At 52.4% G+C, this 17,477-nt stretch overlaps 1 protein-coding gene across 6 annotated transcripts in view; it reads right to left on the bottom strand.

The window, feature by feature from the left end:
* IQSEC3 (IQ motif and Sec7 domain ArfGEF 3) overlaps positions 1-17,477 on the bottom strand; it is a 100,543-nt gene that overhangs the window by 31,166 nt on the left and 51,900 nt on the right. For all 6 annotated transcript variants that reach the window (XR_004424146.1, XR_004424145.1, XR_004424147.1 and 3 more), the window contains 2 exons: positions 5,914-7,034; positions 3,748-3,909 (listed from right to left, as the gene is read on the bottom strand). Coding sequence is in view for 3 of the 6 variants with exons in the window: in XM_033117365.1 (XP_032973256.1) it covers positions 3,748-3,909; positions 5,914-7,034 (1,283 nt within the window). In the remaining 3 variants the exon portion in view is untranslated. The remainder of the gene's footprint in view (positions 1-3,747; positions 3,910-5,913; positions 7,035-17,477) is intronic.

The raw sequence follows: 17,477 nt of genomic DNA, 5'->3' as shown, positions 1-17,477 counted from the left end.
GTTCATCAGGTGCTGAGTTAAGCACTTTGTATATATTTCAAAATTTTAATTCATATGAGGTAGGTACTATTATCCCCATTTGACAAATGAGGAAACTGAGGCTGGTTTCTCTTTAAACAAACACTCTTTCCAGGTAAACACAAATGGACATGGCCCTTTGAGCTCAGAATGCCTTCTATTATTATTTGAATAAATCCTGGTTGAACACATTCTTCTTGGGATGTGTCTTCTATGGAAGGAGGACACAAATGGATGGAGAGGTCAGGTTCTAAGGGACCGAGGAGCTGATTCTAGAGGCAAATGTCACCACATCTGTGATGATCACAGCTCAGCCCTGAGGCGGATTCTGCTTGCCCCCCCTTCCTGTCCCCCATGGCACAAGAGCTGTGGGGTGCAGGGGTCCCACCCTTTCCCCTTCCAGAGGCTTTCAGCCTCTCCCCTTCCTGTCTGGTTTCTTCTTGGAGAGCACTGTGGCTTGCGTTGTCTCAGTCTCCAAGGGGATGGGTGATTTATGTCCTTTTATTCAGCAAACAGCTTTGTACAGAATGGATGCGACTTGCTGAATGTACCAGGCGGGGGCAGGGGAGCCGTGTAGCATCCCAATGAAGCCTTCCAGGCTTGGGCAAAATGGCCCCGGGTGACTTTGCTATTGTGTACTTTCTCTGGTGGGAGTAAGGAAGAGGCAGAGGATCCTGAAAGGTTCCAGGACGGTTGCCTTGAGTGACAAACTCCCAGCATCTGGCTCCCCTGCTAGTGCCTGCCTCTTCCCTCTTCTCCATCTTTTTTCTCCTGGCACTTTGCAGAGACAAACCAGGAGGTTAGCAAACTGAGGACTTGGGGGAGGAAGGCTCCTTTCTGTGTGGACCTGTTGTGTGCAGAAGCTGAATGTGCCAGGACCTCGCAGCCCAGGGCTTGTGTGGCTACAGAATAAAGCCCGAGGGACCAAGGCTTGCACTGCGGCAGTATCAGGGCTCAGCTCTGTACTGGGCCCCAAAGCCACAATGCCCGCTGGAGCTTCCTCGGCTCTTTGCCTCCCTTTCCGTGCTTCCCCATTGTTTTCCCCCAGTTGACAACTGGGTCTGTAAGTTCCCGGAGGCCACAAGCTGTGCCTATTCCTGTCCCACATCCCACAGACACACACAGGATGGCCAGTCCAGCCCCATTCCAAACACATGGTAGGCAGTCAGTGTTTACTGACTGAAGACAAATGGTCACCTTGTTCCTGCATGAGCTCAGGAGCCTCAGCACTGCCCTGGACCCTGAGGGGATGCTTGGGCAGGATGACGAAGCATGGCCTCCATGTTTAGGGCAAATGATTCTGCACGATGCCAGTGTGCTACAAATCACTCCGGAATGGGAAAGATGACAGTTTCGCAGGAGTTGGAAGGACGTCGGAGATCACGCAGCCCAACCCTCTTGCTTTACAGATGAGGAAACCAAGGCCTAGAGAAGTGACTCGCAAAAGCTACACAGCATGTTAGGAGCAGAGCCAGGTTCAGAGGTGGGCCCTTTCTCTCCGGTCCAGCCATTTCTCCTCTCCCACCACACTGCTGCCTCAGGCCAGGCCTGCCCCTGCCTCAGGCGCTAGCCATTTCCCCAGCCTCGCTCCCTTTCCAGCACAGGCTGCGGCTGGTCTGAGCCTCCAGCCCACACATCAGTCTCCCAGGGAGGATGGCAATTAGTTTTCATTGTGTAGCTCAGCACGACCTGGGCTGGAGAAAGACCCTGTGTTCCCAGCACTTCCAGCCACTGTGGGCCTGGCAGGTTAGGATTCCAGGGCCAGGTGGCATGGGGACTGGGGGGGCAGAAGAGAACAGAGCAGACAGTCACCCCTGTCCCCAGGGTCACCCAGGGAGTGTGGAGCAGTCCGAAAGAACGAAGCCACAGGACACAGCATTTCCATTCACTGTCCTAAGAACAGAAGGGGACAAAGCCAATGAAAAGGCCAGAGAGGGGAACCAGATGAAGGAAAAACGGAAAGGAAGGAGGCTGGAAAATTTGATCTTTCTCCTCTTTCTACCCATTCTTCAGGGCACCCTACATAGCAGGGGTGGTGGGAAAGGGAAAGGGGCGCCAGAGGCAGAGGGAGAAGAAAGGAGGGTGAAAGGGACATACTGCACATTTATCTGTTTGCTCTCCTTTGCGAGGCTCTCAGAGCGTCCCAACCACCAGTTCTGGGAGGGACAGCACATTGTCCAAAGCCACTGAGAGGCAGAGGCAGGAACTGGGTTCTGCCATCTAAGGGCCATTCGGGGGTTTCAAGTTCCCTCAGATGCTCCAAGCCCCCACTCTTTTTTTTTTTTTTTTGGAAAAGGGGAAATGAATTTAGTGATTTCTTACAATGTATCAAACATTGTGAAAGGTCTAATTTAATTCCTAAAACAACTCTGTTTAAATATCACTAATCCTTCATTACAGAGAACAAAACAAGTTGAGAGAGAACTTAAGCAATTTGCCCAGGCATCGTATAGCCGGTAAGAGAGAAACCAGGCTTATAACTTGCTCCCTGGAATATTAGGATGAGCTTGGGTACCGAACCAGGTAGGCCCCTTCTCTTTTGATTGTTGGTTAGGAATGTAACAGGGATTCCAGAGGGCAACTGGTCCAGCCCTCGTCATCTAATATCCCCAGTCTACAGTCGTGGAAATGCAGGCAAAGACACAGCACCAAGACTGCTCCTGCAATGAAGCCAGGTCTCTGAGCTCCCACTCCAGGGACATCGACAACCTTGCCAGTCAGGCAGGGTGACTCCCACGCGTCCGTACTCTTGATCAGGAGCCCTCTGCCCCTTCGTCGCAGGCCCTTGCTTCTCCAAAAGCAAGGACAAAAAGGAGAGGTTCTCCCAGGACCTCTGGGGAAACATTTCTGCTGACCAGATCCCAGGAGAAAGAGGGGAGAGAAGTGGGGGTGGCTCCCTACAGAATGGTGACCTTCAAGAAGGACTGAGCCTAGGGGGCCTGGACGAAGAGAGAAGGAACATCAGGGGAGTGGCGGGGGCCTGAGGCAGACCTCCTGGGGCCTCACTCCCTCGTTGCCAGGGGGGGGGGTAGCTCCAAGGCCCCCCGCCCTGCAGCTCCAGCTGGGGAGTGAATGTGAAGACTCTCGCCTGTCCACACTGTCAAAGCTGAGCCGTAGCCCTCTAACCCCACCCCCCATCTACTAGACTCTAAAACAATTCTCTTCGACTGTTGTGATTTTGGTGGTCATCCTATCTTTGTGGAATCATAGTATTTTCTTGCTTTAAAACCCCTCAGTCTAACACCTTTTTTCTGCCTCATGTCTGCCACCACCAATATGAAGAAGAGCCTGGGGGCCAGGGGCAAAGAGGCAGACAGACGCTTGTGGGCGTTCTGGGGCCGGGAAGGTGGCAGGGAGAGGGTGGGCTGAGGGACCTGTTCACCAGGAGGAGATGGCCCCGGCACTGACAGGCTCCGCTGAGAGCCGCAGAGAGGGAGGCCTTTTTGTCTCCCTTGACTATTCCTGTACCAGGGAACTCAATAAATGAATGACCTTCCCTGGGAAACAGAGGCTGGTCAGGATGAGGTGATCAGCTAGTGGCCATGGGGATTCTGGTTCCTGGAGCCAATTAGGAAGCGGCTAGGGCTGGAGTGAGGCTTTCTGGGAAACGGCCAAGACTTCCCAGGTCCCGCTCCTGTCCCGGCTGAGGTCCCAGGACGCCTAGGAGATCCTGGGCAGGTGAGTTGTGATGGAGGGAGCAGGAGGGGGCCTGCAGGGTGGAGTACTCACTCCAGCACGTCGCGGTTGAACTGCTTCTTGCTATTGCCCAGGAATTCGCCAATCATCTGCCGGCTGAGGCCCTTACGCTGGAGCAGGAAATGGGCCACTCCAATGGGGGTGTCAGGGATGAAGCCACGCGAGATTAGGAACTGGATGCCCTTGTCCGGGTTTCTGGGGGTGGGGTGGGGGTGGGAAAAAGGAGTAGAGAGTGAGCCAAGGCCATGCATGACTTCTTTCCTCCTCTTCTTCCAGCCCATGGAACCCATAAAAGTGCGTGGAGCTCCTTGGAATGAATGCCCAGGAAATGCCAGGATTCCTTCTGTTGCAGAGGGGTTCCCCACCAGAAGCACCTCTCATCAGAGCCTCACTCTCCTGAACCTCCCCACACAGGAGTGACGATAGTGTGGAGTCAGAAGACGGAAAGGGAGGTCCGTCCAAGCAAAGAGAATTCCAGAGCAGGTGAAGAGGTGTCCCTTCTCTCTTCCTGCCTCACTCCCTCTGGATCTCACCCTGAGGTTCCCAAGGCCTGCCAAGAGTTACCCCAGGTCCTTTCTGCCTGCATCCTATTGTCTATACGCAGTACCCCGCCCCACCCCGAATCTGGAGAGGAGGAGATTAGAAAACAGAGGTGAGATCTCACCCACACCCCTTCTTTCCTGTCGATGGTGGACACTCAAGAATCCTGCTCTCCAGCATTTACTTTCTCAGGCTTGACTGTGTGTGTGTAGGTGCTATGTCTTAAGGCAAATGCACTCACAGTGTGGCGAGCAAATTCAGGCTGCCCCCTGAACTGTGTCTTCCTGGTCCATGAGAAGATAAGTACAGAGATAGAGGGTAAGCATTTGGGACCTTTTATAGCAGTTTGACATTTTCAGGACAGCTAAGCATGTGATTGTTTTGCTAGCAGTTCATTTTTATTGTATTTCCCAAAAGCATTGGCCCACAATGCATTGGGTGAAAACCCAAAGTTGTCCTTCACTAACGATAGTTTGAGAACCACTGTCTTGAGGGATCGCAGTGTCTGTGGGAGCATCTGTGTGCATACCAGAGTGATGCCATGCATGTGTCGGGTGGGGCTGTGCTCACCAGGATGGGGGCCTGATGGAGAAGAAAGAGCAATGGACTGGGAGTCAGACAAATCTGGCTTCATCCAAGCCTGCTGCTTACTAGCTGTTTCACAGTTTGCAACTCACCTTTCTTGTGTGAGCGTGTTTCCTTTTCTGTAAAACCGCGTAATAATGCTATCTCTAATATTGACGGGAAGATTGTGGATGCTTTATGAACAGTGGCTTTTCTTCCTAGGATATAAGCTTCCTGAGACCAGAGGATGTGTCTTAGGCATCTCTGTAGCCACAGTGCCTGGCACTCATGCACGTGGGTGGGAGGGATGCTGTGTTTCCTGGCTGAGGGCTATGAAGAAAGGGGTGAGTGAGGGTGGAGATCAGCGCCTCGTATACTTGAAATTTCTGTGGGAGGGGCATGTGTGTGCCCTCTGCTTGCCACTGGCGGTATACATTCTGATTGCAAGGGGAGGTCCGGTTGGGGACTCTGCAGGCTCTGGGCTCTGGCAGCCATTCGTTTCTCTCCTTCAGTTCCCCTGTCTTTGTACTCCACCTCTGCTTGCTCCACACTCTCTCCCTGTCTCCTTCTTCCCTCTTTCTCCCACCTGTGCTTTCCACCTGTACTCCTTACAAAGGACTCTTCTCTTCTCCCCCACCCCGTCCCTCGTCTACTTTCCCTCATTTCTCCTTGGCTCACTGTTTCTCATCTTCATCAACCCCGCAAGATTGCTGTGTTGCCCTAACTTCATATCCTTTTGCTCAAGCCTCATATTACCTGTACTATTACGCACTTAATGCTGTATTTTCTCTCACTTTTCAAACCCTCGCTTCATGTTAAGCAGTGATAGGGGTGAAAGCATGGATTTGGAATGTTATTTTGTCACTCATCCTTCTTAAAATAAATTAACAATTAAAACTAAAATGTGTATTCGTACACAGTATCTCCAGAAGCTGGCACAGCTCAGCCGCCACCTGGGAGGACACGGGGATGACGTGCTAAATCACCTGGCAGCCTGCTAAGCTGTCAGGCCAGGTCCCGCCTTTTCTCCCCCCCCCCCCCCCCGACCTCCCAGGAAGCACCACAGCTCCAGTTCCGGAGCCTGAGCTCACTTACATGTTGAAGAGGTTGAGCCCAATGCGGTAGAGGCGTTTGCGCAGGGTGTCGGTGGAGAGCGTGGGCGACCTGCAGCTGGCGGGGTTCTCGCAGTGGTAACGCGGCAGGCTCAGGATCATGGCCTGCAGGGCCTCCTTGGAGGCCGAGGCGGACACTTCCGATCCGGACTTGGCGGACTTGGTGGACGTGCTGCTGCTGCTCAGCTGCTCCGAGTTGTCGCCGGCCTCGGCCCCGGCCCCTTTCCCCACTCCCCCTGCCTCCTCTTCTTCCTCCTCTGCCTGTGCGGCCCCGGCCTCCTGCGCCACCGCCTCCGCGGCCCCAGGCGGGTTGGCGCTCAGGGCCCCGCCGGCTTCGGCCTCGGCGCACGCGATCTCAGCGGGCTCACCCCCCTGGCCCGCGGCGGGGGCCACCGGAGCCTCCTGGCCCCGGGCCGCGTCCTGCTCGGCTTGGCCCGCCGCAGACTGTGCGGAGGGCTGGGATGTCTGTGCCCCCAGGCAGTTGGCCACCGACAGAGCGGTGGCGGAGGAGACGGAGATGTTTTGGTTGGCGATCTGCACGGTGACGTCCCGGAAAGCCATCATGAGGGTGCTGCTGTGGCCCTGGGGCAGACCGGCGGCCTCGGCGGCTTCTTCCCCCGGCCGCGGGCAGGCACTCTCCGGCTCGCGCATCTCCGCCTCCAGGCCTGGCGGCCCCGCGCCCGCGTGCAGGGCCTGATGGATCTGGTAAGCGCCGCTCTCCTGCAGGGAGCACATGGTCTTGAGGCTCCAGGTGCTGAGGGCATCGTCGATGGACTTGGCGAGGGACTGCACCTGCTCGGTGAAGGAGTCCTCCAGCTCGGTGAGCGTGCCCGCGAAGGTGGGCGGCAGGGAGGGCGAGCGCACCAGCGGTAGTCCCAGGAGGCCATAGCCCTCCATGAGCGCCTTCTCAGCCGCCAGGCTCTCGGCCGTGGGCGCACGCACCTTGCGCAGCGAGATCCGCCGCGGCAGGCGGCTCTCCAGCAGGGAGTTGCGGATCTTCTCGAAGTTCTTGCTGAGCTGGTACTGGCGGAAGGCGGTTTGGATGGTGCAAGCGGCGCGCCGGGACACCAAGTGGCCCCCGTACTTATGTTCTAGCATTTCAATCTGCAACAAGGACACAGAGGAGGAAGAGGGAAGTTAGGGAAGGGGTTTTACTGCCCTTACAAAAAAAAACCCCAGTGCTGTTGGCTGTCCATCAGTGCAGGGAGCCACCTGGCTAACCTTTGCAGGACTGCACAGCGGGGGGGGGGGGGGGCACGAGGCGCTCATGGCTGAAAACTAGCACGCACGTCACGGCAGGAGATACCAGGTCCTTGGCAAGACCCCTAGAAGTGTAGGATGTAGGATTGGATTCCAGGGCTTGGTGAGGCCCAGGCAGGGGAGCGAGGGGTGGCTGATGGTGGTCAGATATTGCTGGTTTCGTGGTGATTTGAAAATGTTCCTATCAGAGATGCATATGAAGTACTTATGGGTGAAATGCATGATATCTTGAATTTGTATTAAAATACTCCATCAAAAACGTGGAAGGTTTCAATGAAACAATGTTAATAAAAATTGTTGGAGCTGGGTGATGCTTTTAAGAAAGTTTATTACACTAGTCTTTCGACTTTTGTGTACATTTAAAACTAAAAAAAATTAAACAGAAATGCTTTAAAAAAGAAACGTTGCTACTACTCCTGTTCACCTGCTTTCCCTCTCAGCTTTCATGTCAGTGCATCGGGGAGATCCCTGCCGCGAGGGGCATCATGGGAATTGGGCTTGGGGTTTGATCATCTCTGTGTTCCCAGTACCCAGCCCAAGGGCTGGTAAATGGTAGGTGCTCAATAAACGTGAATTTAACAAAAAAAGTGGATGGCTGGGTGGATGGCCGGACGATGGACGGCTGTTTCAAGAGTGGGAATCCTCCAGGTTACCATGCTCTACAATTCAAGTCGCCTTTCTTCTCAATAGTGGGAGCTGTACAACCAGGGCCCAGCTTGGTGGGGCTGACTGGTGCAGGCGTGCTGCCTCACCAGGGAGATCTGAACCCAGGAAAATGTCTGGCGTGGCCCCAGTTTGTCTTCAAGGCCTCTAGTCACCTCCTCTCAGCTCTGTCCGGTGTCTACGGTCCTTTCTGCCCCTCAGGTTACTACGCTTTTACTTTTTCTCTCTTATCTGAACCTCTCGGGAAAGGACTAGAAAGATATTCCTCCTGAAATGTGAATGGCCAATAACATTTAACCATGCCCCTTTCTGGAGATTTTTTTTCATTTAAATAAGGGACAAATCTTGTGCTGAGGGGATCGAGAAATAATCGCATTGTGGGCTCTGCTCAGTCCTTGGGGAAGTTTGGCATGTGAGAAAGCATTCCTGCACTGATGTCCTATTCACAGCCGTACACTCCATTTACACATGGTGTCATTCCGGAACTAACCATCAGGATAAGTGGGCTGAGATAAACAACTAAAGGCAAGAACATCATCCCTCCCTTACCCCTAGGATCATGGGTGGGAAGGGGTACAGATAGGAAGGCCACATTTCATTCTGAAATAGAACGAACCCGTCTGCCCACTTCCTGTCCCACTTGTCCCAGCAGGGACTGCAGCTGGAGTGACTGCCTCCTCACAACCCCAGCAATTCCCTCCCCGTGGGTGCCCCACAGCTGGACCAGCAGAGGCACCCTCCTCGCCCAGGAGACCTCACTGACACAATCCCAGTCCCCAGCGACAATCCCTGGTAAATCAAGTGTCCTCTTCAATCCTGACTTCAGTTCTCCTAGTCTCACCATTCGGTATCCTTCCCCATCTTCACACCTTGTGGCGTTATGGTGTCTCTCTCCCCACACCCAACCCTCCTCTCTGAAGATAGTTGGAAAACTTATTCATATTAAGGTTTGGATGGCCCAAATGGCTTCCTACATGACTCCTCCCAAAAGTATTTGCATTTCACAAGGTACAAGGTGTTAAGCAGAAGGCAGGAAGCTCTCCCAGTCCTCACGGTCACCATATTGCAGGGACCTGCAAGCTGCTCTGAGAAAACCATACCAAGTGTGTCACGTATCTCTTGCTGCCTAGCAAGTTACCCCAAACGTAGCAGCTTACAGCAACACCCATTCATGCCCTCACAATTCTGTAGGTCAGTGGTCTGCGCACAGTTCTCTCCTTGGGGTCTCACCAGGCTGAAATCAAGGTGGCAATCTCACATAAGGCTTGGGGTCCTCTTCCAAGTGCACTGCTGTTGGCAGAATTCAGTTCCTTGAGATTGTAAGACTGAGGGCCTCAGTTTCTAGAAGCTGCCTGCTGTTCTCAGCCACATGGCCCTCTTCACAACGGGGTAGTTTGGCCCCTCAAGGCCACTAGGACAGTGTCTCTCAGATACTTGATCTTCTTTTAAAGGATTCACCTGATCAGGTCAGGCCATCCCGGGTGACCTCCTTTTTGATGAACTCGGTCAACTGATTGGTAACGTAATCATGGGAGTGACCTCTCTTCACATTCTCCAGTCCTGCCCAAGTGGGAGGGGGTGTTATGCAGGACGTTTACACAAAGGGGCAGGCACCTCGGGAGCCCGCTGAGAATTCTGCCACCATACCAACTGGACAGTCGCCTACTGGGTCTTTGTCTAGGTATGGGCTCCTGTACCTGCCTTCCAGGCATTCCGTTCCTGCTTTTGTGGAAATCATGCCAGAAGGGAGAGAGCACTGCAGCTCAGGCGTTCTCCCTGCGGAACTCTGGAGGGGTCCCCAGGCCTGGCATGGAGATGGGCGTGGCTTACGCAGGAAAATCCTCCAAGGGGAAGTGTGGAGTGAGGGGAACTAACCAATAAACGTCCTCCTTCTCTCTCAATTTCTGTTTCCGTCTTACCCCTCCCCAAACACCATGAGAAACTGACATCAGGCAGGAATTCATACCTCGTTCCTACCTGGCCTAGTCATACTTCTAGGGAAACCCCAGGCCCAAGAGCATTCTTTTCAGGTTATGAGATGCTATTGGCAACAGAGGGAAACTATGAATCCCATTGTCTGAAATGTTTCCAAAACAGTACAGGGGTCCATCCCCCTGTCACGGTACCATCCTGCTATGAGGCAGAAGGCTGGCTGAGATCAGCCTAGGAGACGTCTTCTACCCACTGTCCATGCTTCCTCTGAGCAGAGAAGAAAACCAGATTTTAAATTCTCGAATCTGTTCCATCAAGTCCTCCACTAGACTATAAGCCCCATGAAGGCAGAGACTTTGCCTGCCATGTTCACTGCTCTATCTCCAATGCTTAGCACATAGGAAGTATCCTTCAATGAATATTTTTTGAATAAATTAAAGAATTAATTCCAAAGGTATCTTTGTGACTCTCAAAACCCTTCCTAATCTGACGTGTAACTTTCCTCTCCTGGAGCTGGTGATCTCACCCTCTCTTGCCTCTTTTGTAAGTTCACTTGCTTCTCTACTCTTCTTTTGACTTGCATTTCCAACACTAGCCCTTCCATTGGCCCATTTTCACCTGCCTGTAGATTCTCCCAGATCTCCCCAGGCTAAAACACAACTCTGCTCATCTCCCCTGCTCTGGAGCACTTTCTAATTCCACTGAACTCTTTGGAGGGGCAGTCTACACCCTCTGCCTCACTCCACGGGCAAATGCCAAAAGGCTGACCCAAGCCCACATGCCCAGATGTCTTTCAGCCTGCCGCCTGCTCTTACCAATCTTCTAAAATGACTCCCAGGAAGATCGCCAATGATGTTTAATCACTAAATCCAGTGGCCCATCCTCAACCTTCCTCCTCCCTCTTTTCTGCAGCTCTTGATATTTTTATCACCTTGAAACTCTGTCCTCGGTTCTCCCACCTCCGTACAGCTCCTTAATCCTATATTTTGACCACCAAATTCCTAAGCATGCTAGTTACAAGTCACATGTGCGCCGTCTTCCATTCTCCAGACACATTTTAATTATTTTTCTATGCATTTCTGGACATCTTCCATGACTTCTTGTTGGAAGTCATTAGAGCAGCCTCTGGTAGCTGACAATTAGCAAGTAATTAAGAGGGAAACCGTCTCAGGCAGAGTCTTTGTGGCAACTCTAAAGGTGTTCTTACCTCTTGTCTGAGAACCTTGACCACAGTGTTCTAACTTCACTCCACTTTAATGCTTAAGGATGAACAAGCCTTAGGGCACATATCCAGTCCCAGATCTGCTTCTTCCCTGCAGGTTGACCCTGGACAGTTTTTTAACATCTCTCACTCTCAGTTTTCTTATCTGTTAAATGAGGCTAATCCTGCTGACTCTGTGGCTGGTTGTGAGGCTTAAATTATTTCACATAGCATGTGGCACATTGAAGGTGATCAATAAGTGGTACCTAATTGATAACGACAATGATGATTATCAATAACTCTCAGATCTCCATTCGGAGCCTTGATCCTGCGTTTCCAACAGACCTTAAATCAGGTTCCCCGTCCACCTACGCAGAGCTATTGTCTTTCCCCACCTCTCCCAAACCAGCTCTCACTGACTTCCTTATTTGCCTTACAGTGTTTTACCATCCAATCTGGGAACCTTTCATTTGTCCTCGGTCCCCCTTTGCCCCATCCTCCACATATTCAACCTCAAAGTCCTATAGTCACACCCCCCCAGGCCTTTTGCCATCATGCTGACCTTTCCACCAGATTGTTGCCACATGGGGCTCTTTGACTCCCACCTGGACCATTCCAGCTGCCTCATGGCCTCCTGCTTCCATCTCACCTTCCCCCCCCCCCACCTTACACGTTATGACCCCGATCAGTGCTCTCCAGGAGCAGATGAGAGCAGAGGCCCTCTGCTGCGTGAGACCAGTGCCCAAAAGAAGAAGCAATGCTTCCTCCTGACACTCTGATGCTGAGCAGTCTGCCTCCAGCCTCTGCTACACAAAGTCCGTGAACACACCAGCCCTAGTCTGCTCTTCCCCCCCACCCCCACCCGGGGCTCTCTCACTTCGAGCACTTGCTCAGCCTGCAGTGTTCTCCCCACCCTCAACTCCTGCTCTTATCCCCTTCCCTCCAGGTAAAACTTGTCTCCTTTCTTCAAGACCTGTCTTGGGGGCGACGATGGTTCAGTTGGTTAGAGCGTGAGCTCTGAGCAGCAGGGTTGCTGGTTCGATCCCCACATGGGCCAGTGAGCTGCACGCTCTGCAACTAGACTGAAAACAACGACTTGAGCTGAGTGGTCGCTGAGCTCCCAGTGGGCGGCCGAATGGCTCAGTTGGAACGCGTGCTCTTAACAATAAAGTTGCCAGGTTCAACTCCCTCATGGGAGGGTGGGCTGCACCCCCTGCAACTAGATTGAAAACGGCGACTGGACTTGGAGCTGAGCTGCGCCCTCCACAACTAGATTGAAGGACAACGACTTGGAGCTGATGGGCCCTGGAGAAACACACTGTTCCCCGATAAAGTCCTGGAAATACACACTTTTCCCCTTCCACAATTAAAAAAAAAAAATCTCAAAAAAATGACTTGTCTCAACTGTGCTTCATCCATGAAGCCTTCTCAGTCCCTCAATCAGACCAGGTCTCCCTGTCTTGGGCCCTCGTGTACAATGTTGTTTCACATATCTCTTTGACACTCAGCTTTCTCCACTACTCTTTGTGATATTGACCTAGCCCCCCTTCCCTCCCCGGACTCCCACAGAGCATACGATATTCAAGGCCTCAGTATGTCGTAGACATCCATGTATAGCACCCAGCACAGAGCCTGGCACAGAGCCGCTGCTCCCGGTGGTATGTGAATTCAGTTGCTGGATCTTCTCCATTGGTTGCAGTGCGTTTAATGCAAGCACCCCCCATTTATTCCAGCCTTGCCTGCTGCTGCTTCCACCCTGAGCCTGCGTGTGCCCATTGCTTTCTTCCCACCCTCAATGCTTTCACACACACAGACCATACCTACAGTATTACCTGTCTCTGTATCCCTGGTGCCCAGCGCTGAGCCAGAGCCATGGTGGGGGCATAATACTGTTTGCAGACACGAACTAAACTGAACTCTCTCCTATGTCCCGGAGAAATAACAATGCAGGCTCTCTTCTGGATCCGGGCTTAGAGTCAAAGGCTGCACACCCACTGCCCCCACCCCCCGCCCCACTTCCCGTAGGGCTTGGGGACTTGGCAGTGCCCCAGGTCAGCTCCCTCTCCAGCCAGGCCCCCCTAGCCACTGTAACCCTGTTCTTAACCAGGGCCAGGTCAGAGAACTGAGAGAGATGGATGTGGAAGGCAGGGCCGGCCCCAGGGAGGGAGAAGCTTCTGGGCCCACTGGCCAAGGAGCCGCTCTGCTCACTTCCCTCTAAACCCCATGAATGATGGGTAATTGTGGCCTCGCCTCCTCCCAAGAGAGCAATCTCTCAGCTTCTGCCAGAAGAAGCAGTGGAGGGAGGCTCGGGGGCTCTGTCTCTCTAATGAGCCTCTCAGTGTTAATTAGAACGTGCTCCCTCTTTTCAGGTTGCCACTGAGAGACGGCTGCCATGGCAGGGTCGGGGAGGGAGAGCAGCTAGCTGGGGGCCACAGTGCTGGAAAACGTGGGGGAGCCAGGCCTGGGTAAGCATGCAGGGCTTTCACATGTGAGCGAGGATTTCCTCTGATCCAAGGATTCTCAACTGAGAACATTAAAGCATGACATGGTAGGAGCCTGCAGGACGAGGCAAAGCAAACCTCACACGAGGCTGAGGAGCAGAGTGTGGGAGAGCAGAGGAGCTTAGGAGATGCTCGGGGCAGCCCGCAGGAGAGCTCGGCCCGACTGGGAAGCGTGTACCCTGTGTCTTCTCTGTGTGTCCACCTCCCTGTCCATTGTCCGAGATACAGAAAAGCTCAAGACGGCAGGGCACTGAGGTCTGGCTGGGAGCAGGGACGCCCCGGCAACCTTCCCTGCCCACAGCCAGGTAGGGCTGGGGTGCTGCAGCTCAGCTGCTCTGAGGTCACAGACGCTCCCTCAGGGGAGCTGCTCCAAGAAGCCTACTTTGAACCGCAGGTCGGGCTGCTGCCCTCTTTGGGGTCCCCCCTGTGCCCTGGGCACCGCTTCATGGAACTACCCTTCAGTGTAATGGAGGAGATGGTGGCAGGCGCTGGGTTAAAGTCTTGGACTGTGGAGTCCAAGTGTTGGCTACATGGGGGATGCACACCTGGGACCTGCCCTGGGGCAGGTTACCTCATATTCCTGAGCCTCAGTCTTCTCACTCTTCCATGGGGACAGTAGCAGGACCCAGCTCGCTGGGATATGGTGCAGATCTGAGGAGCTAATGCATGGAAGATGTCCAGGACTGTGCCGACACAGAGTGCTGTTTGTGTCCCCTAGTACTGGTCACACGTCGGCCCCCGCCGCTGGAATGTAGGCTCCCTGAGGACTGAGGCTGTGTCTTTTACATCATGGAGGCCTCAGGTTTCACACAGGGCCCGACAGAGCAGCTGTGCCTCCACCACCGTCCTGGCGGCTGGTCCCTGGGGCCCTCTGTGCCACGTGGAGCTCTCACCTTCAGAGTGGGCAGGTCCACAGACACCTCTGCTACAACCCCTTGTTTCGCAAATGAGGATACGGAGGCCCAGAGAGTTGGAAACACAGCCACCACTTCTCCCCTTGAGAGGTACCCCATGGTGAGGCTGGACCCTGAGGCTTGGGTATGGGAGATCGGTCGGAGAAGGGGCGGCTCTCCAGAAGGAGAACATGGCTTCCACCCAGGATCCTCACTTGAGGAGAAGGACGTGGATGCCACTGTCCGCAGCTCCATAGCCCATGGGCTCACATGGGCTGCTCCTCCATGGTGACAGAGAACAGGACACACCTCCCTAGAGAGCCTGAATGAATTGGGAAATCCCTCCTGTGCTCTCTGTGTCCTTGCCACAGCCACTTTCCTGAAGGGGCTCCCAAAGGGACCTGCATGTTCCCTCCCTGTTCCCCAAGGTTTTAACCCCAAGGATCACTGAGGTGAAGTGAGAGTTGAGGACAAAGGGAGCAGAGGGCGAGAGAAGCTGTGCAGGAGGACCTCCTCACTGTGAGACTGCAGGGAGGAGACTGGGGTCACAGAGAACAGGCAGGCTTCATTCATTCATTCACTTATTCATTTATTCATTCATTCATTCATTCATTCATTCATTCATTCATTCACGTGTGGCCATGGAAGGGCATGGGAAGCTGCCAAGGGGGAGGAAAGAGCACCAAAAGTGCATCCCAAAGCAAGTGAAGGAGTAGGAACATCAGTAATGGAGGCAAAGGGAATAGTATGTACAAAGACCCAAAAAGATATGCCACAATGAGGCCCAGGGAAGTTAAGCAACTTACCCAAGGTCACACAGTTCATTTGCAGAAGAGAGGAGCAGAGTTTAGCCTCCTATATATGTGTGCCATTTTAATCACTTTTCTCCAGCCCCTCAACCCTCTTTTCCCCTTCCTCCTTCCTCCCACCCGCAACCTACATTTGGCGCAGAGAGGTACATGAGGCAGGCGAGGGGAGCTCCTCTGCAGGGCTGGATCCACTCAGCATGAGGGCCGCACCACCCTCCACTAACTCTCACCTTTCCCGCCCCACTCCTGCTGACCTTACATGTAAACCCATCTATTAGAATTATGTCCACTATAAAAAAAAGGTCCATGTGTTAATCAGAATCCTATACAACTCTCCATATCCCACCTAGTAAGTCAGAATTAAAGTAATTCTCCTGCCCAAGGCGAAGCATGAGTTTCCTTTGCTGTTACTAACTGGATCCTCCTTAAATTGAACGTAATCTCTGTGAGGAGCAGGTAGGGACCATGCCTTGCTGCTTTGCACATCAGAGTTATTCAAAAAGTATTCACTTAATGAGCTCTTACCCTGTCCAAGACACTCTGCTAGATGCTGGGGGAAGGATACAAAGATGAGTAAGAGACAGTCTCTGTCCTCAAGGAGCAGAGTCATGGGGAATTGAGGGACCGCTTTCACCTGGGACAAGTGTCCAGACAGGCTGTGGTCTAGCCCCTGCATGGCCATTCCCAGCAATGCAGAACTTACTACCTCACAAGCAGGACAGTCTATATTTTGAACAGCTCTAATTGTTAATTGAGCTAAAGTCTTCCTGTCCTATAGCTTTCATACATTAGAACCACTATTGTTGCCTGGAATGATAGAAAATACATCTAATCCCTTTTTCACATGCCAGCTCTTCTGTATTTAGAGCTTGCTTTCATGTGTACAGTTTCTCTATATGACACCAGCCAATCCTGTTTTCCCTCTTAGGAGAAACTCAGAACCTCAGGATTCTCATCTCCACCCTTAAACGGAGCTCCCAGAACAAAGCACAGGCTCCAGACAGGCCTGGCCAGTAGCTAGTGTAGGGCTCTGGTTGGCTGTTCCCTTATTCTGGGGCCTTGTCTAGCCTTCTGTGGAGCCTGCGGCGCTGGCTTCTCTGGCAGCCGCTTCACTGGCTGTTGATTCATCTTAAGCTTATAATGAACTGAAGCCCTAAGGCCTTTCTCCCAGGACCAAGCCTTCCCGTCTTATACTAGTGCCATGGGCTTTTCAAAGTTAAGAGCAGAACTTTAGATTTTTCCCTATTTCATTTGACTCTTTTCATTTATACCATCTTTCTATCCTGATGAGATATTTTTAAAATCTTGGATTCTATCATCAAGGTATTAGCTGTCCACTATTAGCTGTGTCATCAGAAAGCAGTTAAAATGACTGAACTGGACAGCACCAAGGATAGCGACCCACTCAATGACCCTGGAATTAGCACTGGTAGAAAAACAAACCTTTTTGAGAATTCTGTTTGAGAACAACCCACCTGACTATGATGTGATCTAATCCTGTCTACAAGCTACCATGAGAGAGAGTATCTATGTCAAGTACTTTTCTAGAGCCAGACACACCGAACAGCAGCGGGCCCCTGACCCAGGATACTAGCTTGGCATTGATGTCTGAAGAAAGCGAGGAGGTTGGCTTAGATTGGGTGAGTCTTAGTGACCCTTCTACCACCCACCCTTCCCAAGACTAACCTTCTTTACTGGGTTAAAGATTGGTTCTTTAGAACCTACGCATTTCAGAGCAAAAGGGACCTAGGAGATGCTTCAAGCTCTGATTCCCAATTTTGTTGATGAGAAATCAATGCCCAGAGTGCTTCAATGGCATTCCCAAAGTCCAGAGTTAACTAGAGGAAGAACAAAGATTGGGTGCTCTGTCTCTGGCTCAGTGTTCAATGTTCTTTCTTAACAGCGTCAAGTCAAATGTCTTTCTCGAAGCACATTGACAGTGACACACACACACACACACACACACACACACACATACACACACACTCACAGACTTCCTTCAAGTCTCTTAATTGTCCACCAAGACAAACTGTGGCATTATCCTTGGGGCGGAGGGGTTTCAATGGGAAACCCATGACTGACCACTTTTCCTAAGGCATCACAGAATAGAAGATGGAGGCCTAGAACCTCTCAATGGTACTTGTTTTCCAATAGGGGAGCTTTGAATTTCCCCAATTCCGGTCATTCTTGGGACTCCTCAGTCTACTGGGAGGAGACCACTATCTTTGAAGCTCGTTTGAGCTTGTGTGTGCCTAGACATGGGTTTGTCCCTTGAGTGGGCATGTAAG

This window comes from Rhinolophus ferrumequinum, chromosome 10 (assembly GCF_004115265.2).
Source record: "Rhinolophus ferrumequinum isolate MPI-CBG mRhiFer1 chromosome 10, mRhiFer1_v1.p, whole genome shotgun sequence".
Lineage (NCBI taxonomy): Eukaryota > Metazoa > Chordata > Mammalia > Chiroptera > Rhinolophidae > Rhinolophus > Rhinolophus ferrumequinum.
This window is presented reverse-complemented; position numbering and strand designations above follow the sequence as displayed.